This window comes from Azolla caroliniana, unplaced genomic scaffold (assembly GCF_043228905.1).
Source record: "Azolla caroliniana isolate FFs.n. ecotype wild unplaced genomic scaffold, voAzoCaro1.0.p SCAF_4, whole genome shotgun sequence".
NCBI classification, from domain to species: Eukaryota; Viridiplantae; Streptophyta; class Polypodiopsida; order Salviniales; family Salviniaceae; genus Azolla; species Azolla caroliniana.
The window spans coordinates 3,209,382-3,233,360 of record NW_028230439.1 but is presented as its reverse complement, the minus strand read 5'-3'; the positions used below and the strand labels follow the sequence as shown (position 1 = coordinate 3,233,360).

General features: G+C 36.9%; 2 protein-coding genes and 1 long non-coding RNA gene across 3 annotated transcripts in view; all 3 read left to right on the top strand.

Annotated features, from left to right (window-relative positions):
• The first annotated feature begins 9,112 nt into the window (after positions 1 to 9,112).
• On the top strand, positions 9,113 to 19,399 carry LOC147864832 (uncharacterized). The gene is made up of 6 exons (XM_087318997.1): positions 9,113 to 9,327; positions 15,142 to 15,471; positions 16,175 to 16,343; positions 16,436 to 16,544; positions 17,318 to 17,461; positions 18,414 to 19,399. The coding sequence occupies exons 2-6, from the start codon at positions 15,225 to 15,227 to the stop codon at positions 18,837 to 18,839; spliced, it is 1,095 nt and encodes a 364-aa protein (XP_087175123.1). The 5' UTR covers positions 9,113 to 9,327; positions 15,142 to 15,224; the 3' UTR covers positions 18,840 to 19,399.
• Positions 12,077 to 23,979, top strand: part of LOC147864828 (uncharacterized) — a 36,304-nt gene continuing 24,401 nt past the window's right edge. Inside the window, exons 1-2 of the long non-coding RNA XR_015529682.1 lie at positions 12,077 to 12,082; positions 12,359 to 12,672. This is a non-coding gene — a long non-coding RNA (uncharacterized LOC147864828). The remainder of the gene's footprint in view (positions 12,083 to 12,358; positions 12,673 to 23,979) is intronic.
• On the top strand, positions 21,403 to 23,186 carry LOC147864831 (ribosomal protein-like protein). Its single transcript, XM_087317846.1, has 2 exons — positions 21,403 to 21,964; positions 22,829 to 23,186. The coding sequence occupies exons 1-2, from the start codon at positions 21,423 to 21,425 to the stop codon at positions 22,833 to 22,835; spliced, it is 549 nt and encodes a 182-aa protein (XP_087173972.1). The 5' UTR covers positions 21,403 to 21,422; the 3' UTR covers positions 22,836 to 23,186.

The following is a 23,979-nucleotide window of genomic DNA, read 5'->3' as shown; positions in this document are numbered from 1 at the left end:
TTTGTTGTTCATTCACAAAACTTTCCACCTATTTCACCAATCAAATTGGGCAAATTAGCAAATCTTTTGTTGTTCAATCACACAAAACATTCTACAAATCAAATTGGGTGCATTTGAGAGTCAAAATCCACAAGCCCACATTTGACATGCAATAACAAGCGTTACTTTTTGAGGTTAAACAAGATGATGCAATTGAAGATGTCACGATCAGTATATGACATCATCTATATCATCAGATGTACTAGCTTTTGTATCTTACAAAAAGAAGTGAGATGAAATGTCTCCTTCTGTTTTTGTTATGTAGACTTTTCAAGTAATATACTAAGGTGTATCTTCCTTAAATAAATAAATAAACAAAGGATGCCCATTGGCCCTGTACCTATGATAATTGTAGCAAAAGCTTTGTATTATCAAATTGCTGATAGATATTGGCGATGACAAGGCCTCCCCTTGTCCGATGATGACACAATGGTGCTTGATACGACATATTTTGATGACATGAAGACTTATGTCAAGGGTGATGCAAACAACTTGGCAGATTGCAAAGTGCAATTGATGAGTTCGGGAGGCGATCCAATGCTAAAATAATAGTGGAATAAATCAGTGGGCATTTGCATTAGTAATAGGCCCCAATTTCAGATGGTCGAGGAGAGGAGAAGTTATTAGATACTTGGGCTTCAAAATTGATATGGACAACGATCGACGAGAACACTACAATTTACTAGGGTACAAAATAAAAGAGAAGTTAATATGGTGGAATGCAATAAAACTATCCTTTGTGAGTAAGATTGTGATTGCAAATCAAATTGTAATGGCCACTATATGGCATGTTGTTGTATGTTGGAAATTGATAAAAAGGAATATTAGGAAATTGCAAATAAGATTGTAATGGCCCAAGTTGATGAAATTGATAAAAAGGATTATTAGAAATTTCTTATGGGGGGGACGAAGGAAAAATAGGCTCGTGCAAAGGTTGCTTGGACCACACTTATAAAAGGAAAAAGTGAAGACAGGGTGGGATTGATAGATCTCGTGGTGCAAACGAAGGCATTGCTAAGCAAATTGATGGTCAGGAGCTTGCAACCACCTGAGGCACTTGGAAAATTCTATGAAGACGCAAATGGAAGATGTGGCTGCCGAGACAAGGTGGAAGTTGGGCAAGTAGCCCCTTTTGGGGTTTTGTGGCTAAAATGCGACCCAAATATTGGGGATGTATGCATAGTCTATGTGTTGTTAGAATTATGAAAGCAGGGCAAAGAATCATAAAGGGGATCACATGTAGGTCAAGAAATGATGCATATGCCCGAATGTACATGCAAATTGTGTGGAACCTACTGATTAGAGATGTGCATGGGTTGATGATAGGACAAAAAGTATGCTTCAAATGGGCCAACTTAATCAATGCCCAAGGGAATGCATTAGTGGTCTGGAAGAGATTTTTGTCTATTGATGTGGGCACTCAAAAGGCTAGAATATGGAGGATAAGCAGGGGTAAAAGCATGCTCAAGAGTATTACAGATGCCATTGCATGGAACATGCATACCTTCGAAGATGAATAAATAATTACTGTTGAAACTGAATGGACAGGACTTATAGACGATGAGAATTGTCTAGTTGGAATTAAAGGAATGAAAGTGTGATCTAATGAGGCATGCTACTACAAAATAGAGCATGGAATGACAATGTGCACGAGTAACCAGCCTATCAAAGCAAAAGGCCAATTGCAAAAAATGGAAAGGATATGATGATTGACCCTAAGCCAAGGAAGATCACACTGACGACAATGTGTTGGCAAATAGAAGGGCATTCAGAACAACTACCATGGGACCCAACAATGTATTTCTAGAGAACTCAAGGACAAATTGACAGTGCAAAGTTGGTTCAAATTTTCAGGTACAACATGAAATTTGGGAGGCAAATTTTTCTAAAACAAGAACACAACAAGATTGTAGCACATAAATTTTGGATATAGGCGGTCATTAGTGAAAGAAGGTTAGATCAAATCTAGAAAATGATATGGCATGACAATAATGACTGCAAGATAATGATGTGCTTATGGCTTATTGCACAAAGAGCCTTGCTGGTAGGGACGTGGGGTAAAGGCCCCAATGTAGAGCCTAGATGTATTGCATGTGGATTGTTCAAAAACATTTTCCATTGTAGATGTTATGGGGAAGGGCATTATTTTTGTTATGCCATGCCTCTAGCTCGTTCACCCTCAACCAGGGACATGCTTGTTGGAATTGTCTTGAGGATGATGTGGCGAATTATGATAACACAGGCAGAGCAATGTACAGGGGGGATAATGGAATTGTTCAGTTGATCATTGACAATAGAGTACTTGCAATTATTGTGCAGAAGCAAGAATTTGGACATGTATGGATGTTGCTTGCACCCATTACCATATGGTGCATATGGATGACAAGGTGTACCAGGGTATTTTTGGCAAACAAACGGCCTCTAGTTGAATCAATTAAGCTAATATGGCACACACTAATAACTACATTGAGAGCACAATATGAGTGATTTGATAGAACTGATGATGCGTCAGAACTAATGAGGCAGAATTTCAGAAAATGTTATCGTACTACACCGATGACTACATCAAATGGAATGGATATATGATGGTAGTATGTAGTAACTTTGATGGTTGTTTCGCCCCTCCCATTAGTTGAAAGAGGGTCGTGAACGAGATAACATGTGGGATATTGAATGTAAGTGATGTGTATGAAAGTTTGGCTAAAGACACATGCGAAAGTGTAAGATAAATAAGTGAGATCGTCATGAATTATAGGATAATTTAGGCAAGGACTACTCGATAAAGGGATCAAAGTTGTGTACATTTTAACTAATGGAGTATATTTTTTTCTGGTAAAAATAAATTTAAAAAATACTAGAACAAAACAATGACCATGCGGATCTTCCCCATATTAGGACTACTAGCTTCAGTTCAGTTTCTTGGCCTTGAAACTAAACCAAACCAATTGTTTAAAATTTATGAAGCCGTTTACGAAAAATTTAGAACCAAACCAAACCGGTTAATATAAATAAAAACCAACCCATTTTTTATTGATATTAATTATCATACTTATTATAATTTTGTGTGAGAAAATCGTCAAAAATATTGTAATTATTTATCATAAATTTGGTCATTATACTTATCATACATTTGATCATCAACTTACCATAAATTTGATATAATGCATATAAAATTTAATAAGTTGAAACTAGGGTTTGAAATTAAAAGTTGAAGGTTAGAGCCCATAGGGAAAATTTATGAGTATTTTTTAACATACAAACCTTTAAACCGAGCCACATAAACCGAAATCGATAAGTCAATAAATTGCTAAACCATGAAATTCAAAACTGAACCAAAACTGAACCAAACCAAACTATTTATTTATCTTTGAACCTATAAACCGTCAAACCATGATTTAATGGTTTGGTTTGGTTTGAGCTGAAACCGGGCCCATTGCTAAGGACTACCCCATATCTAACAACCACCATAACTTATGATGCTCACTACTACTCTTATGTTGAGGATTGCTTGAGTGCTCATACCATCTATTGTAAAAGGGAGCGTGAAGATTGTCTCATTAGCTCTAGAAGGTGTGGTTGCAAGCAGTGTTGGGCAAAGTCCCAACAATAGTGTCGACCTTCTGGTTGAATTGGGACTTTGCTGGTCACCATGAGAGACAACCAGAATTGATTCTGACCAAGTTTTCAACTGGTCAGAATCTAGTCGGTTCAATGAACCGACTATTTATATAGATTAGAAAAACGTTTTGTGTATGTATGTAAGTTTTTCTTTTCCCCCTCTTTTCCCTTGTTCTTCATTCTTTCGTGTTGTTCACGAATCACTGCTTTCCCTCTTCGTGTTGCTCGCAGCTCCTTGTATGTTCCTACTTCGCGTCGCGTTGCTCCATTCTTTGATTTTCCTTGCTCGTTCGTTGCTGATTGCTCCTCCTTGCTCGCTCATTGTCGATTTCTCCTCCTTGCTCACTTGTTGCCGATTGCTCCTCCCTGCTCACTCGCTATTCACTGCTCCCTGTCACGTCTGATTAATTGCATGACATTTGTTGTTCGCCATTCCACCACGTTGAAGTACGTATCTTGTCCGCTTTTCTTTCTTTGTTTATGAATTCTCTCTATTTTCTCTCTTTCTTATCTGTTTTTCTCTTTCTTTGAATATGTTCTTTGTTCTTTATTTGTCTATATGGCAAAAAAATGAGAATGTGGTTTTTTAAGACCAAAAGAAACACATTGAAATTCAATAGTATTTCTAAAAGTACACTGTTTTGTGCATTTTTCTTTAGTTCCTAGTTTGTAATAATCCATTATGGTTGAAAAAAACATCTGAATTAAACATGTTATCACATATGTACAAATTTGAATGGCACAAAATTTGTAGCGAGGACATTTATCTTTAATGACAATATCAAGAGTGTTTGATTGATCAATTGTTCATGACAAAATGTTCATTTAATTGCGCTTGGAAGGTCAATGACCAAGTTCCTTATACTCCTACCAAGTCTTGAAGCTTCACTAATGTTGAATACCTTAGGAAATTTCTATGTACTCCCAAATTGGGTTATTCACAAAAAGGCTTGCCGAAACGTTTCATAGGGTCATACATTTAACTTACTCTGAATGTAATGGAAATTCAATGGAACAAATATATATGTGTTTTTTTTTTAAATTTAAAACTATCCTCCATTAGTATTAAAATTAAAGTGGCCAAAGGCAAGATACAAGATAATCCAACATTACAATGAATATTGTGTAGCCATGTTAACTAAATATTGTGGAACAAATATATATGTTGATGACACTTGACAAAATCTTCTCAAAGACTGATACGAAAAGTTTCGTTTAATAATATGAAGTATGGTTTATGCAACCAAGGTGCCACATTTGCACTTAGCATGTGCATAGTTCCTTAGTGACTCTTGGCATTCAAGATTTTCACCAATGAATGTGTGAAGGGTGAGCCTCCACATCTCTCTCAAGCTCTCACATGCGGTGCATATCATTTTCCAAACCATTTTTGTATATCTTGCATCCATGTGAACTCACACATTTTGTTGTTATGTCTTTTTAACATTTTTACTTCCCATGAAATTCTCTAAAGTTATGCTCCACAACCCTCTCCAATGCTATATCTCATTGGGAAGTGACCTTATGTTGTAGAGTTATTGGCAATCGACTTACTATGCATGAAACAATTTTGTAAGACACTCGTCTAAGGGCCATCATTAATGTTGAGATTAAACCTAAAATCCCATGCAACTAGCTCAACCCCTTGCATCACCATTTGCATACCCCACCTTGTCCTCTTTGTACAAAATCATGTTAAGTGGCGTCAAGAGGATTTGGAAACTGGACTTTTATGGTGTAGTTATTGTAGGAGTGATCCTCATTGTAAGTCTTCATTTGGCAATACAGGTGCCAAAAACTTTAAGACTTCTACATTAGAAGAACATGCAAGAAGTGTGGCCCATCGAGATGCCATTTTGTTACAAGAATGAGACAAGAATGGTCTTGAAAAATGTGCATCAAAGAAAAAAGCTAGTGTGGATGTAGCAATTGAAAATTTGTTTGAATGTGCATATTTTATAGCTAAAGAGGATTTGACAATTAGAAATTTGGAAAGCCTCTTATGATTGTTAAGAGAATGTGGTGTGGAAGGCCTTCCATGAATGTATAACGATAATAAGGCTTGTGCAAGCTTTATCTTGCACATTAGCAAGGCTCTTAAAACTAAGATATATGATAGGTTGAGGACAAGTACTTGGTTTGGGCTTGTAGTAGATGAAGCTACTGATGTAAGCGTAACCTCTTATTTGTGGAAGGAAGGTAAGTACGAACCTCTTATTTGGGGGTACTTGAATTAGAGGATGGTATATTGAACACAATAACATAAAGCATTTTAGCATTGTTAAAAAAGTGGAACTTAGATGTTAGAAAAATGATGGGGTTTGGAAGTGATAAAGCATCTATTGTTGTACGTATGTCTACATGTGTTTGCTACAAGATTGAAGTCAAATAATCCATTTATGACTTCATTACATTGTTGTGCACATCGAACAAACTTGTGTGTGCTAGAGGCTTCAAAGAACATGTTTTGGTAAATTTGGTACTGCGCTATTTTATTTTTTTGATTTGGTCTGCGGCCAAAAAAAAATCTCAACATGTTTCGGTTGACATTGTCGCTGGTAGGAACGTGGCCGACTGAAATTTTGAAATTCCGGTTAGGTTCATGAGAAGCAGGAAAAAATCCGGTAGGGGCTAGAGACTTTGCCCAACATTGGTTGCAAGTGTCTTCAATCATTGTAGTTTACAACATCCAATGTGAGGAATGAGCATCCTAGGTTATCCAATCAATGTAAAAGTGAACCTCGTCTTTGAAGTACTCCAACTTGAAAGATTAATATTTTTTGTTCCGAACTTATGGATTTCTCAAACTCTTTGAGAAAATTCCTTGTATTTGTCACTTGGCCCGACTAACCAATGTTTCTCCTCGTGTTAGATTGTTGGCAAGATTGGGCAAATATACACCCTTTTACGAATGAGGCGAGAGAAAAGTAGGTATAAATCCACCTTGGACTGTATAACAAATCACCTTGTTTCGCTAGCAAACTCTCTAAATGGCTCTTGATCTTAAACTTAAATACCCATACTTAATGTAGAAGTACATGCATAAACTTAACTTAAATTACTCTAAAATCAAGAGTATACAAACAACATTAAGCAATCACGAAAGAGGCAATTACCAATCAAATCATTGCATCTCTTGACCATTAGAAGTAGGATTCCATTTGAGCTCGTGGTCCATGGAGATGATGATACAACAATTAAATAAGCATGAAAGCATTAAGATATGCTAACAAGAGAGTTCAAAAACATAACAAGAAGAAGTACACAAGTTTACACATGAACTTTTAAACTTCTTTTACATTTTTGTTATACAATTATTGGTCTCCCCCTTTGACATTAAACTTATTTTCAAAGCTTCTTTTTTCTTACATACTGTTTTTCAGGACCTTAAATGGAGAGGTCTACAATATAAGTTGATGTAGACATCTGAGTTGGTCTAATTGGGATTGTAGTGTTCTTTACAAACTAGAGTATTCTAGATTGGAGAAAGTTTGTCCATTATTGGTTATTGATGATTTCTTTAATTTTGTTTCTGTTTCGATGATGCATTGAACTTTGTAAAAGAGATCCACTAAGTCTAAGTCAAAGTTGTTATTGATGCAAGATGGTTGAGAACTTCTGGAATTATGCATTAACAAGATTACTAATGGATTTTCATAGGCTGGTTTAGATAAAGAATTGTTGGACTGAGTAAATTTTATAAATGCTTACCTCAACATGTCGAGTCACGATTGGAATGTGATGATAAAGATGTCTTGATAACCAAACTGTAATGCCAAGAGGAGGGGCATCGTGTGACCAACAACTTGAGATAGTCATGGCAAGGCTTGTGCAAGAATTTTTAAGGTCTCATGAAGTCAAGAAATACATTTGTTTGTTTACGCTTGAGTTCTGCAGTGAAACGTTCCCACGAAGATTTTGAAACTTGATCTAGTACAATTTTTTTTTCCAAAACTCTTTAGTTTAAGCAATCATCTCGACTATAGTTGAGGATATAATTTATTGTATGTATCTCAACCCATTTAAGTCAATTAAAGGCCGCAACAGGTGATTCCAGTTGATTAATGAATGTATTTGTAAGAACTTCTCTTCCCACAAAGATTTTGAAACTTGATTTAGTACAATTTTTTTTTCCAGAACTCTTTAGTTTAAGCAATCATCTTGACTATAGTTGAGGATATAATTTATTGTATGTATCTCAACCCGTTTAAGTCAATTAAAGGCCGCAGCAGGTGATTCCAGTTGATTAATGAATGTATTTGTAAGAACTTCTCTTGATTTTTCTGCGTTATCCAAGTGTAAAGACAAATTGGCTAAGTCCAAAGGTTTGTGATTATTACCGAGGTGGGGGTTATTAGAATCTCTCGCACGCAAAACAATTTTTAATAAATATATTTAACACTTGATCATCGGCGAGAAATTCACTTACACACACCCCTCCCCTCCCCATGGGATCAATTAGTAAGTGACATACATTGATGGTTCTATAAGAAAATCACATATTCTGCAAATATCAGAAATACGCAACAAGTCACGATGGAGCACCTCCATTTCCACTTCCACCTCCATTCCCATCAACGCCGCTTCAAAACAACAAACAAAGCCAATGATATGACAATTGAATCAATCACATCCCTCCCCTCCCCACCAAAGAAATTCTAAATAGAGTTTCTCTTATTTAGAAAGCTTGTGGCAAATTGTAATATTAAACTAGAAGTTGCCTACTCGAAATACACAAAGGTTTGGTAAATTGCGCCAGTACAAGAGAAGGGGTGGGGGTGGTGGTGGTGGGGGGAACGGATATTGATGGCTCTCCTCCGATTCAAGAAATCAGCTAAGGCAGCAGGAGGCGACAATCAAGTGCATTTGTTAGTTCAATACATGAGATGGATATCTGTGTGTATGTTTTTGGATTATCAATGAAAACTCTAGAGTCTACGAGGTCATCATGGCTACAAGCACTGCAATGTTTTTAGTCTAGTCATTTCGTCATGTATGCATAATTCTACTAATGAAGTTTTTTTTTTTTTTGAAAAAAAAGGAGGAAGGATATATGTGTTGCCTTAGTTTTAATGCCAAGTAATTTCGATAAGTGATTAAGCTTCGAAAGACCTATCTATAGGATTCAACTTCTCGGAGTAATAATCGATTGTGTCCACTGTCTATCACAATTTTTTGGCGAGTAACTTCGGTAACGATCGTTTTGTAAAGAAGTAATGGAATACTTTTAGAAATGGAAGTAATTTCGATAAGCGATGAAGCTTCGAAAAAAGACCTATCTATAGGATTCAACTTCTCGGAGTAATGATCGATTATTGTATGTACATATCTACTATCTACGACAATTTTTTTGGCGAGTAACTTCGGTAACAATCGTTTTGTAAAGAGGTAATACTTTTAGAAATGGGGTTAGGGTTAGGGTTAGGGTTTTGAGATTATTAGCCATTAATTAATTCTTTTCGGTTCTTGTCTGCGTTTCCTACGTTACTCGTTATTTTTTAATCGAGATTTTCCATATTTCCTGTATATAATCTTCTGCGTGATCATCTCCCCGCCTTTCCTCTGTTGTCGACTCCGATTTAATCTTTCCTGACCATCTTCCCCATCGCGGAAAAACTCCCGCCATTGACGAACCTCACAAACAGACCGACTTCCATTCGTCTTCTTCAGGTGTCCTTAGCTCTAAACTCCCTTTTCTTTTAATTATTTTTGCGTCTTTCAACCGTTTCCTGCTGTGTTCGCAAGAGAATAATCTGCTTCCTTTTTCTCTGTATTGATATACGGATCTATATATGCATACATTATGTATATATATTCGAGAAATGGTTTTGGCGATATGAAATTGAAGCCTGTTTTCTTTTCCGTGTGTTAATATGCATATATTGAATTTTCTGTGAGTTTCTTGTAGTCTAAAACACCATCTGATTTGCTTCAGAAGAGTAAAAGAAGACTCAAATTCTGCATCTTGACTACGTGTTTTCATGTCGATAATATTTTTTATTAATCATCACAGAAATACTTAAAACCAGACACGATTCTTTCTCTTCAGCTATGTCATGAAAAATTCACTTTTTTCCTTTTGATTGGACTGAGTTTGTTTTGCATCAAGGATTTTCTTTTACTTATTTTTTCTCCGAATGTTTCAAACAGTCTAAAATAAAAAATTGTGAACTGATTTGGCAAGAGAAAATTCTGTTTCTTTTCTCTGTGCGTTTCGAATAGTCTTAACAACATTCTGATTAAACTAAATGTTGTTCAAGCAAAAAAATGTTAACAACATTCCAGCGACAGAGAATCTTTTTCTTTTGTGGGTTTCTAGTAGTGTTAACAGCATGTTTGAGAACTCATTTTATGAGAGTAAATTTCAGAAATTTTTAAAAGAGCTTTTAGTAATGTATCTGCACTGAATGGTATTCTGAGAACTTGTTTTCCGATAGAAATTCCGTATTCTGTCCACGTCCTTACCATCTAAAATTTCATTCTGGGGACTGCCTTATGAGAAAGGAATCGTAGAAAATCTGCTTCTAGGATTCATTTTAATGTGTCTAAACCTAATTGCATTTTGGGTTATGGTCTGACAAGGGACAAACCGGAGAAAATATGGTTCTGAGACATAATTGTAATTTATCTATTCCAAAGGAAATTTTGGGAACTGGTTCTACGTGAAAGGATCTATGTTTAAGTGGTCTTAATGGTATTTCCTGAAAATTCATTTTGCCAGAGGGAAAACCCGATAAAATCTATTTTAAGGAATTATCGTAATTTATCTACATGTTCTGATTCTGCGAGAGGTATCCTGTGTCTTAGTGTGTGTTTCCTTAAACCCTAAATTTATTGTACAAGATTCAGGGTTTAGGAGAAACGATGTCCAAAGTTCCATAGTTATAGATAGCAAGAGCCATGTCCATTATCAGATGGTAGTTGGGAACAGAGAGATATCATGACTCTGATCATGTTATCGATGAAACATCTGTTGAAAATGATCAGCAAGTGTATTCTTTTTTCAAATCATTTATGTAGGCAATATGCCATTCGTCTATGTATGTCATATGTTTCTTATTAGCATTGCCTTTTATTTTCCTTTTTGATATTAGTCAGGGGAGAATACCAAGAGATAACTAGATTGCTTAAGTGATAATTAGTATTACAGTGAGGAAAACTTCAGAATGCTCCATTTCTTCCCCAAAATAGCCCTTGAAAAATAACAGGGCTATATTTACCTATATATATAGTTCCACTTTTCACAAGTAAGCTAACAAACAAATATAAAGATACCTAAAAGTTTTAACAAACTTATAAGAGTATGCCATATGTTCCTAATTTTATGTAGTCAAACTTCTAAGGTTCCAAAGGTTTAAAATGTTAGAAAAGTCTTAATGTAATATGCTAGGGTGTAAGTATGTTAACCAAAGCCTTATTGTGGAATGCTAGAGTGTAAATAGGCTAACGACATAGGGGTTAATGCACATTCTCTAAGAAGCAACATTCGTTTTTGAAAGCCTACCAATTTGGTGGGTCTGTCTTACTTGTAGTCCTCATGTACATCTGTAGTTCGTTTTCAGTTTTTCTCTCTCCAATGTCAGTTCATTGATGTAAGCCTATGCATAACACCATGCATTGTGTATAATGTCATGTTTTGTAACCTTTGTGTTTTTATACATAAGAGGCCTGTTTTCTTTGTGCATTGTTGGATATTGTCAAAACCTTTAGCTGATGAATAGTTGTTGGAATTGCCCTTTTGTTGGATCAAATGTCAGAAATAGTTAAGGAAGTTTAGAAACTGTATTTCCTCCTTGACACATGCCGAAGAGTTACAATACAGTGCATGGAGGCATGCTGATAACAACAAAGACCTCGAGCATAGGGATTTTAGGCACATTTGCCATACCATCACTAGATCATGGAGGTTGTTGCTCTCGATATCTGGTCAATTGTACAAGCAAACAAGCTATCAACAAAGAATAATCGTTGGTTTCTCTAGCCCAATAACTCGTACTCATTGTACATGTCAATCAAGGGCTACACAAATGTGCTCTTGACCAGGACATAGTAAAGGGATTACAATAGATTGGGAATAGCAATTGGTTGTACATGTAGGTCTCTGCCTCATGGATCATGATCTCGCCACCCTTATCATTGACATATAAATGCCATTATATCCTGTCATCACAAATGCTTCTCTTGCTTCAGAGTCCTCTCCATTCTGGATCGATCTATGCCAGAGATCTTTCAATGACAAAAATTACATATATTTGACTTGAGAATCTTACATGTACCGATAACAAGATTCTTTACTCACTTTTTATCGTGGAATGAAAGATTAGCACATGGCTGAACATCATCACAAACAAGCGCTTGGTCACGCATGCATTAGACCAAACTTTCAACTATCAATCATTTTGTTACACTAAGAGTTATTATGGAAGTAAGTTGATTATTTTATGCTCATGTACTTTTGATGCTATGTATAGGCCATTTTCTGTCAAATCAATAAAGGCAACACAGCTGAGACATTGTACCACTTTTACATACAAGGGGAGAATCATTACAAATGGTGCAAAGCTTAAATAATTTGGTATTAATGTCCCATTGGCGAATAAGTGGAATGTATGCGATGAGTCTATACTTCATAGATTTGAATAGCTATTATGCCAAAGTGATACTCGTGGATGGGATATGAGATTGATGCTATTCAATAAAGCAATACTTTAACCATCCTGCAAGACTGAACTATTATCTCCTTCATGATGTCATTGACGATAATGATGATAATGATGATGAAGAAGAAGCAGCAGCAGCAGAAGAAGAAGTAGAAGAAGAAGCAGCAGCAGAAGAAGAAGAAGAAGAAGAAGAAGAAGAAGAAGAAGAAGAAGAAGAAGAAGAAGAAGAAGAAGAAAACGAAGAAGAAAAACAATAACTGGAAACAATTGAGAAGCCCTGAAAAGAGAAACTTTTGACATTTCCTTCATTATGACGTTGATGATGGCGGTGCTGGTGTTGGTGATGATGATTGAGCTCAGAAGAGAAGAAGGCGATGATAATGATGATGATGATGAATCATTATTAAAAAAGAGAAAGAAAGAGAGACAGGCAGATTCAGAAACCCTAAAATTTGTCGTTGCTTTCTACTTTTGTTGGGTTTTTCTTCTCTGTCCGTGTTTCTTGATTGCTTTTGGTTCGAATAGAAGAAGAAGAAGAAATGAAAATTTCCCCTTGCTTTTCCTTTTGTAGGCTTTTTGTTAATTGTTAGTTAAGAAGTAGAGAGAGAGAGAGGGGGATAGACGAAAGAGATGGATGTAGCTTTGTTGGTAAGGTTGCCCTATGGAGACCAAGAGGTCATGGGTTCAAACCCATACATTCCACAGTGGCATCTAATAAATTAAGAGGATATGTATGGAGCAATAGAGAGGTGAGAAAATTGAGTTTTAAACTCAAGACGGAGGGTTAGTTGTGTAACAACTTGCCACTAGGGTAAGGACCGTGCTGCAATGTAATATTTGGCTCGTTGATTGATGTCTCAGCTAAATATCTAATTTTCTTTGGGCTAGTTACAAGCAAGCAAGCCCGCTTAAAACTCGGTTGTCACTGATTGATCGTTCATTAAGGGAGTTCCTTCTTTCTCATCCACTTTCTGGGTGTACACTTGAACTTAGTGGGTCTTATTGCTTTTCTGCATACAAATTACATAATTCCCAAAGTCCATGACCAACCAACTAAAATCGGAGGAAGTTCATCTTAACAAATTGTTGTATGCCACCTTAATTTCCAGCCTTCTGACCACAAAGGTAAGGTAGAAATTTGCTCCGGCTCATCACCATTCCCTTGAGCCTTTGGATGGAACCATTTGCCATTCACCATTTGACATCGTATGGAAGCATTTATGGCTACTCCACCAATCGTAGCTAATGATATCGACTTCAACCCTCGTATTATTATAGCCAACACCTTCTATTCATGGTTATACAATTTGTGCTCCAGCTCCCAAAATCTCAATCTGATTTTTATGTTGGCAGTGCTCGTTGACAACCTTAGTGCCTTTGGATGCTGTTACTATGAGCTCAACATACCTTGCAAGTAGGAATCGTCAATGGCTTCGATCGGCTCAAGACTAACCTGAGCCATTAAACCAGTTTGGTTTCGTTGGTTTGGTTTAGGAACTAGTTCGGTTCAAGTTTGGAAACTCCCAAACCGCTTAAGCCGATTCCTAACTGGAGCACAAATTGAAAGTGATCAACTAGCTTCCAACCCCTATAAGATATAACCATGAATAGAACTACGCTGTTTCCTATAATAAATACAAGGGTTTAAGTCAATGATGAGATTGCACCTTCAGGACTGCCCCGGGATGGCATTTATTGATGAGAGAAGAGAGAGAGAGAGTCATGATCTGACATATAAAGAGAGTATAAGTTTTACCTGATTCATTCGCTTTCCTAGAAGCCAGATTGACATCGCAACTCGTGTTTTCTGCAACTCTAAGCACATTCGCTTCACTATGACGAAGCAATGGTTTCGCATGGCGTCTGACTGCATGATGGCGAACTAGTTGTACTCATATCCATACTATCAATACATACTGGTGGTACTTGAGCTCCTGAACTCAGGGGTAGTACTTTCTTCTTCTTCTTTTTCATTACCGAACCACAATGCCATGGCTGTCATTAGTTTTCCTTAGTTGATCGAGAGTAGATTCACTTGGACACGGTCTTCCCACAGTAAAACAAAGATGCAGCAACACTGGATTTAGTCGGTCAGTCATGGACTTCGGGAATGATGTAATTTATATGTAGAAAAGCAATAAGACCCACCAAAGTGTACACCCCGAAAGTTCGTGAGAAAGAAGGATCTCGCCTAATGAATACTCAATGAGTCCTGACCGAGTTTTAAGCAGGACTGCTTGCTTGAAACTCAATTTAAAGTCAAATGTATGTGGTCAATACATTTGACGTTAAATCGAGTTTTCCCCAAGGGGGACTACACGACGCAAACCTTCAAGCATTGCACTTTGAAGGTTTACTACGCTGGGACCAACTTACTAATTTGGGCATTTTTTTGGCCACTATCATTCGTGATAGATATATAACTGTATATAATATGGATCAATATTATTTCCAGTCCAATTTAATACGTTTGGGATGATATGCTATATGGAGCAATACTTGATAGAATCTCATCTGTTTGCTCTTTTCGCAGAGAGTGTATCATAGGAAATATGAAAAGATGCAACTACACATGACTCAAATATAGAAGACACTAGAGATCCGTTGGGTAAACCTACACATGTCCATCTGGTCATCTAGCCATCTGCTTCTCTTTCTTTTTATGTTCATTAGTAGATGTGTTAATAAAAACACCTGTACATGTCTGAGGTAATGGTAGCAAAATTGTGGTGAAATTTCATAAGGCACCTTCTTTTTGTCTTCTCTTAATAAAACACACACATATGTATATATCTATGCATATTGCTAAGTAGTGTGTGTACAGGTAACCAAATTATGAAGCAATAAGCACGCTCCTATAAAGACTCAGAGGCAGAGGCAGGGGCAGAGAAGGCTTGGTATAGTGTTATGGAGTTGGGGCTGGATGCTATCCTGGAGAGCGCAGAGGAGGACTGCGATGAGCTCAGTGATTACGAAGAAGAAGAGCCTAATGATGATAATGAAGAAGCAGATGACCAAAAGATCTCTGTCGCCATCGCCTCCACACTAGCTGTTGCACCCTCTCCTCATCCTCCTCTTCCTGGCCATTCATCTCAGCTTTCCATCGACATTCCTCCTCCTGTATTAGAAGAAGGAGAAATTGCTTCACCTTCAGGTGGCCCCCAATTAGATATTGAAATTCCTTCTGGTTTATTTACTATTAGAAAGAAAACCAGGAAAGCAAACAATTTTAATGACTTTTAGAAGACGGAAATGGCCTATGAGATCAAAACAAGATATTACATTTGAAAAAGTTGTCTTACCTCTGAGAACAACAAACTAAAATATAAAATACGGAGAGAGAGAGAGAGAGAGAAAGAGAGAGAGAGAGAGAGAGAGAGAGAGAGAGAGAGATCTTTTAGAGATAGCGATAGAGATAGTGAGTGGTAAAGATTATTCTCTGCAGGGACAAGGTCATTGGTTCAGCTCTCACATCACATACATCCCCAGGAACATCTAGAAAAATAGTTTTTTTGATCCCAAGGTCTGATCGTCAATAAAGAATAAACAAATATCTCTTACCAGTAGGCTTGTGTATGAAAAAAGAAAAGGCAAAAGCTTGCATCATTGCACTTGTGAATTCAGAAAATCACATCTCAATTGTGAACTTGAAACATAGAGAACCTGCCAAAACATAGAGACCAACTTTGGCAAAATAAATTTTGACAAAATAACTTATTTTCAGATTTCAAATTCCTCCTTGCTTACATTTCATTCAAATTTTCATGCAACCATTTTTTTTTTTGCAAATAAGAATTTGTGACTTTAGAAAGAGAGATCTTGGCTCATTCTCCTTATTTCCATTTTTTCTTTCTCAGGTTGCGATCATCGTTTCACTGATAACGATGTTGACATTGTCATTCAAAAGACAAAGAAAGCACTGGATACAAAAAGAAAGAAGAAAAAGAAAAAGAGATGCCAGGAAAAGCGCAAAGAAGGAAAAGGCCCTGGCCCTAACAACTATGAAGAAGGCCCTGGTGCTAGCAAGTACTGTTTATGAACATTGTTTAGTTTCACATATTTCATTAGATCAATGACTTGACTTTCTAACAACAAGCCTTGATTCTTTATGGTTGCAGAAGGTTTATCTTTAAACTTTGTCGACGTCTTAAAGAGCCTAAGATTTTCCTTATTGAGGCTGCAATTGAAAGATTAGGATTTGATGTGCTGAAGGAGCTGGTGCGAGAGGTACAGTACCTCCATTCATATATAATGTACGTATTTTGATTTTAAGTGAGTTCAGTCAATCAGATGTTTAGAATTGTAGCATAATGAAAGAAAGGGGGACATGCACTTTCTTCTTTAGTGAACATTCCCTATTCATAATTGCTCCCTGATTAGGATGTAATTGAAGTTAGCTTAACAAAAATATGGGTTTAAAACAGTTTTCCATTTGAAAAGTTCTTGTTTGGAAAGCCTGACAGATTTTTGAAAAGTTCAAAATTTTGTTTAAAAAATATAAAACAAGTTCATCTTTGTTTATCTGGAACCTCTTGAATCCTATAACAAGTAGGTACAAAACTGAATTTGGGCATTCTTAGTACTTCTGTTAGTTGCACGCTTTCATACTGTCCAAGAAGTTTTCCTGCTAATAGATGTATTTTGGGAGGTCGCCGAGAGGCCACATTTTGGTGATCAAATAGAAATAAAATACCTAACCCAAAATTATGGGATTGGTAAACCTGAAACCCAAAACGTATGCTTTATTGTGTTATTCTGCATTTAACAATGATGTGTATTATTCTCAGTGTGCTGAGAAATTAAGCCTATTCCAGAAATATTACTTGATATGATTAGATTCTAGTCTCTATTGTATAACATAGTGCTACTTTATATGGCTGCTTTCTAATATCAATTGTGCATATGGAGTGTAATGGTACTCGATATGATTGAATTACATCAAGTATTTTATATTTATCCAAATCTCCATTAATGGGAACAATGGAACTCCATGAGTGCAGGTTGACACAATTGAAGCACATGGTGGTCAGATGACTGTTGACGGCAGGAGGCGAAGAACACCAGGAGGGGTTCTGTGGAATGTGCTGAGGGCTCGGTACAAGGAAGAGTACAAGGCCGTAATGGCATCAGCAAAAGATATACAGGTGGAATGTAAACTTAGTCTTGTTTGTTTTGGTTACTTTTAAGGGAGACAGTGTTATGCTCTTATGCTTATTAATACTTCCTAAGATGCCATTATCTTTTGATTTTCTGGCAAATCCCTTTCTCACCAATAAATACTGCTTGTAAAATACAGGCAGTTAATTTTTGGGAGAAAAGCTAATAACCATGATGAATTTTGATTAACAGAGACTATCATGCAAGTAATCATAAATAGCAGAGACTGATTACTCAGTTGTCATGATCAACAGAGAGGTGCTCAAGTAATCACGATTAGCAAGGATATTACTGTCCAATTAATTATCATTGGAAGAGTGATTAGCTTCTCTGAATTAGCATTGTAACTAACACTGCACTTAATTGCCTACTATGCATTTAATTTCTGTAGTGAAGGTGCGGAAATCCATTGACGAGCAAGATCCCACGTGTGTTTTGTTGATCTCCCTATGTCACACATAGTTACTGCTTGTAAATTACAGGTAATTACTTTTTGTGAAGAAACCAAATTAATTATGATGAGTTATGATTAGCAGAGAGCCTAATGCCCAAGTTATCATAATTAGTAGACGTTGATTGCCCAGTAATCATGATCAACAGAGAGGTGGTCCTGTAATCACGGTTAGCGAGGATATAACCGTCCAATTAATTATCAATAGAAGTGAGATTAGCTTCTATTCATTAGCATTGTACATGACATTGCACTTAATTGGCCTATTATGCATTTAATTTCAGTTGGGAATGGGCAGAAATCCGTTGTCAAGCAAGAAACCATATGTTGTATTGTTCTTCCTAGGGTTTTTGGGGAACCAAAAACCATACGGGCACAGAAACAATTAATAAGAACATTAAGGGACATATTTAGAAATTTTATAGTTTTTCCTTTGTTTTTATAAATGCTAATGGGTAGGAATGCTTATATATTTGGTGTGATAGCAGAAGCTTCGGAAGAGGAAGGTTGATGAAGATCGCATGGATATTGATGAACAACCTGCAACGAAGCGGAGACGAACAGTGGAGAATGGATCATGTGCTTCTCCATTACCTCCAGTGAAGAGTCAAGCATCTCAAGTGAAAAATCCATCACTTCTTGTGAACAAGACCGAAGTGACATTATGGCCATTTCAGAAAGGGCAGATGGATTCTGTTCGTTCCAAATTAGAGCCTGAGAATTCACGTTCATATACTGAGGCAGTATGTGCTTGGGCTCAAAGCGTGAAGGCTTCGAAATGTGGACCAATCTCTAAGGATTTGGTGATGAATGGTGATGATGTAGTAATGCATGAGGTTCCCCAAAAAAAGGCACCTTCGGTTACAGAACGAGTACGAGCACCTGTCATATATGATGATTTACTTGAGATTTGAGTAAACTAAGCTTAACCAAAAGCTTTACGTGGTATTGTGTAGTTGCCACTCGCGTTCCCATTAGAATTAAGCATGGGTTCTTTCCAGTTAGGGTCATGGGCATATAACATGTACATAGAACAACAGTAAACGCAAGTGAGTGTAAGTCATGGGCATATAACGTGTCCCAAGTTTCAGAAAAACACAGATTTTGATGCAGATTGATTTAAAATCAGATATTTGTTTCCTTGATTTGCAAGGATATTAAGAAGAGAAATCATTACAGTTAGCATTGAGTAATCAAGGTTTGCTGTAATGAGACACTAAATTTTTATGATGTAATCTTACATACTGTTTCTCAGGACCTTAAATGGAGAGGTCTGCAGTATAAGTTGATGTCTAATTGGGATTGTAGTGCTCTTTCCTAACTAGAGTATTGTGGATTGGAGAAAGTGTGTCTGTTATTGGTTATTGATGGTTTTGTAAATTCCATTTTTGTTTCGATTGATGCATTGAACTCAAGCTAGTTCTTGAGAACTTTGTAAAAGAGATCCACTAAATCAGATTCAAAGTTGTTATTGATGCAAGATGGTTGAGCACTTCTTGAAACATGCATGTACTAGATGACTAGGGGATTTTCACAGGTTGGTTTGGATGAAGAATTGTCGGACTGAGATTAAACTACTCAAGGCTTTTAGATAAATTTACTGCTTGTTGAGGTAAGCATTTATAAAATAAGAATCTGTCCCAGATCAACTAACCATTATGGTCTGGAAGCCAATTAAACTAAAAATATGTGTATATTACATCAATCTGTACATTGTTTTATGTGTAAATTTAACATGGCTGGGTCTTGATAACCGGAGGTATCCTCACGAAGTCGAGAAAGACATTTGCTCATTTACACTTGAGTTGAACTTGAGATAATTGAATCAAGACCCATTGTTTAGATTACCTCCATAAGAGGGTTTGTGTAATGTTTATTGTTGTAATGAGACACTAATTTTTTATGATGTGATCTTACATACTATTTTTGAGAACCTTAAATGGAGGGGTTTGCTGTATAAGTTGGTGTAGATCTTTGAGTTAGTATATTTGGGATTGTAATATGCGTTTCTAATTAAAGTATTCTTTATTGGAGAATGTGTGTGTTAACTGTTATTGGTTCATGAATAGGTGCTTTCATTAATTCTATTTTTGTTTCGATTGAAGCATTGAACTTAAGCTAGTTCCATAGAACATTGTAAAATTGATCCACAAAGTCAGATTCAAGGTTGGAATAAAACTATGATAGTCGGTTGTTTGGATGAAGAATTATTGAAGGATTGAAATCAAACTACCGTTGAGGTAAGCATTTGTAAAGTAGGGATCTCTCTCATATCAACTAGCGATAATTATGATCTGAAAGTCAATTAAAATAAAACTTATGGATATATTAGATCATTTTATACATTTTTAATGTGTAAGCTTATTCGAATGTGATGACAAGGGTGTCTTCATAACAAAAGTAAATCCTTGAAGAATTTTGATGACCGTTTTGTCACTGTAATGCGAAAAGGAGGATCATTATATGGGCAAGAACTTGAGATCATCAAGACTTGTGAAGGTCTCATGAAGTCAGCTCAAAGACATCTCTTCATTTACATTTTTTGAGATCATTGAATCACATAAGTGTAAATGCCGAGAAAGCGAATAAATCCCTTACAATAGAATATCAAGTCAAGCTCATGATGATACATGAGTCTTGTTTCTTGGTTTAAGAATCACTATATTTGATCATGGATTGATGATGAAAACTTGAAACTAATGACAACAAGGGTGCAAAACTCAAAACCAATGATAATTGGGTTAGGGCTAGGTTTGAAGGAAACCCCTCATTATGTTCACTTTTCATTGAGAGTATATAAATCGAAATCTCCGAGAGCTCAAGACCCAAACTCGTGATCATGAATACAATGGTTAATGATTGAACCCCTCATTATGAAGCCCTTAACCTTAAAACCTAAAACCTAAAACTTGGGGGATGGGACAAAAAGTTCAAACCCAAACCCATGTGTTCACTTGTCATTGAGAATATATAAATCGAAATCTTTGAGAATACGAAGGTTAGTAATGATTGAACCCTTATTATCAAACCCTAAACCCTAAAACGTGAGGGATGGGACAAAAAGTTCAAACCCAACCCCATGTGGACACTTGTCATTGAGAATATATAAATCAAAATCTGCGAGAATACAAAGGTTAATAATGATTGAACCCCTCATTATCAACCCCTAAACCCTAAAACCTGAGGGATGGGACAAAAAGTTCAAACCCAAGGGCCAAACCCATGTGGTCACTTGTCATTGAGAATATATAAATCGAAATCTGCGAGAATACGAAGGTTAATAATGACTGAACCCCTCATTATCAAACCCTAAACCCTAAAACCTGAGGGAAGTAACCAGAAGAAAAGTTCAAACCCAAAACCAAACCCAAACCGAGAAACCTGGTTCAGTTAATACCCATGGGTTTATCTTTACTCCTTATAGTCTATATAGATACATATATAAATCATGAACCTCATCATCTCTTCTTCTCATGAAGAGGAAAGAAGAGGAAAGAATGAGTGTAAAGGAGAAGCAGAAGCTTAAACAGGGCTCCTCCTCCTCCTCCATGGCCTTGCCAGAGCTTCCTTCCCCTGGCAGCTATGGAAAAGACAACAAGAACAACAGCTCCAAGAGCAACTCTCCCTCTTCTTCTTCTTCTTCTTCTTCTTCTTCTTCTTCATCCTCTTCTGCACATCCACCTTCTTTCCCTAAACCTTCAGAGCTTATCGATAGATACGTTGCCCTAGGTATGGAGAAGGAGCAAGCCAGCGAAAAGGTCATAGAGGAATTGCAGGCGGCCCTCCATCGCTCTCTGTACCCAATGCAGCGCCTCATGTCTCTGGAGAAATCCTTTCGCAGCACGGCTGCGCAGATGGATGTGGCCGCACACCGCATCCACCTCATCGAAGCGAAACTTGATTCGAAACCCGAGGTTCCACAGGTCTTCCTCTCAGGAGTGGCTGCTGGGGCTTTTCTGCGGACTGCTGCCGCTGCGACTCCTGCTGTTTTGACTGCTGTTGCCAGAGTCTATGGTGACATATCGAAGAGCTTTCATAAGTAAGCAAGGCCAATCCAAATCTGCATGATGATTTCGCTTCCTATTCGAGTGAGTTTGCTAGTGGTGTGTGGGGGGTGTGGCAGGGTTTTGAGTTTCCTAATGCTTGGCTGGGGTTTAGTGTTTAAGTTAAGGATTTTGGGTGTAAATCTTTGCCCATGGTTTAGGATTTAGTCCTTAAGATCTAGGGTGTGGTTTTTCCAGTTTAGGTGTTATGATTTAGAGTTATAAAAATTAGAATTTGGGTTTTGGAATTCTCTCACTTCTTCCGTGCTTTCCTGAAGACTGATGTTTATGCACAAATCCGTATGAGTGTATATGTTTCAGGTTCAAGTGTGTTTTAGTTCTTATTGCATCCTTCTGCGGTAAGAGTTGAGAGTTTAGGGTTCTGATTCTGGCCATCGTCTTCAACATCCTCATGCACTGACATTTACATTATAGGGTTTATACAATGCCATAGTCCTGATCAACCTTAGAAAACTTAGAGTACATGAATTGATGTATCTTATATTTACTGCAATTTAGGGTTTATACCAGAATGCACTCACATCAAAATTTGGAATATTTTAGGGTTTTGTTATATCTTTGCACATGCCTTGAATGTCCTTATGTTGGGGTTTTGGGATTACGAGAGAGATGCAGATGTTGGGATTTAGGCTTTATGGAAGTGAAAATAGAGTCTTGAACATGGTGTGCACTGAGAAGAGGTGTTGGAGTTTAGGCTTAAATATCTGATGTTGTTGCTTTTTGGGGGTTATAGTGTTTTGAGATGCCATAGCAAAACCCTAAAATTTCTGGTTCTGTTTTGAGTTACGAAATTGTATGTTCATTAATCTCAATACATGTTTGCTCCCTTTATTTGGCAGGTCTTGACAAAAACCTGCATGTGTATGGATATCAGTAGAAGACCAAGAAGAAAAAGAAGAAAAAGAAGAAGGCAGCTTTGAGAGGTCTTGTGCTCCACCGTTCAGAATGGTTTCTGGTTACTCCACATTTTTTATGCAGTACCATATCTTACCTGAGTATCATGGCCACATTGGCTAGTGTTTCTGATGTTATATGGTTTAACATGGCCTATACGACAATGATTTTGGCTTCTGGATTGGAAAGTTGAATTTTATGAACGCACTATCAACAATGGCACTTCATCATTCATTGCAGCTTTGTGTTTTTTTGCTTCAATCATACATATTTATCCGAATCAATTATGCTCCATTCAAATGATTCGTATTTCACTTCTGGTGTTGCATGGGAGTAAAACTAGAGAAATTTGGTAAATGAACTGAATGATTCTTTAACGCATTCTGTTTTGCTCTTCAGATCACCATTCCATGCATCCACTACTGTAATGGAGACAAAGTGGTGTTGGTGCATTGTTCTGGAGAGAGTTTTTTGGGCTACTATCACATTTGGGCGTACGATGTTTAGATGTGAGGAATATATCTTGGTTTAACTATCTCCCCCACTCTTTATCGGGATAGATTAAGCATTTTCTCCTTTTAACCATTGTGTTGAATTCAATACATCCATCCATTCATGAGAACACAACTTCACCTTCTTTCATCTAGGAATGCAAAGATTATGAGTATCTACCTAGTGCAGGTGGGTTATGCGAGGTTTGATTGATTTTTACTTCTCTGAGTATCAATTAACATAATTAGTTATGTCATTAGGGCTTACAAGATTGTTTGTCGTTTGTGTGTGAGCTTACGTTACTATAAATGAGTAAAACAGTACACGCTTTTATAATCATGTGCTTGTACTCAAACCCATCAATAATAATAATAATGGCTTCTACTAATACCCGTGCTCCTAATTCTTGTTTCAAACTAGAATAATTTATCCATCTTGTGCTTTGGGGCTTGCCTTAATGGGTTCTTTGGGTCTTCAAACATTCTCTTTCTACAAAATGAGGTAATATAGTTGAGAACATTTTGACTCTATCTACGAATCCAATCATTCGAATGGTTCCCATAATCATGATTGTAGTCTCCAAAAAAAGTTGATCATGGAACAT

What these genes read in the sequence shown, in the direction of transcription:
- LOC147864832 (XM_087318997.1), top strand. Translation starts at nt 15,225, where the DNA reads ATGGAGTTGGGGCTGGATGCTATCCTGGAGAGCGCAGAGGAGGACTGC. An exon ending in AGAAATTGCTTCACCTTCAG is followed by an intron (nt 15,472 to 16,174) that starts GTGGCCCCCAAT and finishes TTTCTTTCTCAG; the next exon opens with GTTGCGATCATCGTTTCACT. An exon ending in TGAAGGAGCTGGTGCGAGAG is followed by an intron (nt 16,545 to 17,317) that starts GTACAGTACCTC and finishes CCATGAGTGCAG; the next exon opens with GTTGACACAATTGAAGCACA.
- LOC147864831 (XM_087317846.1), top strand. Translation starts at nt 21,423, where the DNA reads ATGAGTGTAAAGGAGAAGCAGAAGCTTAAACAGGGCTCCTCCTCCTCC.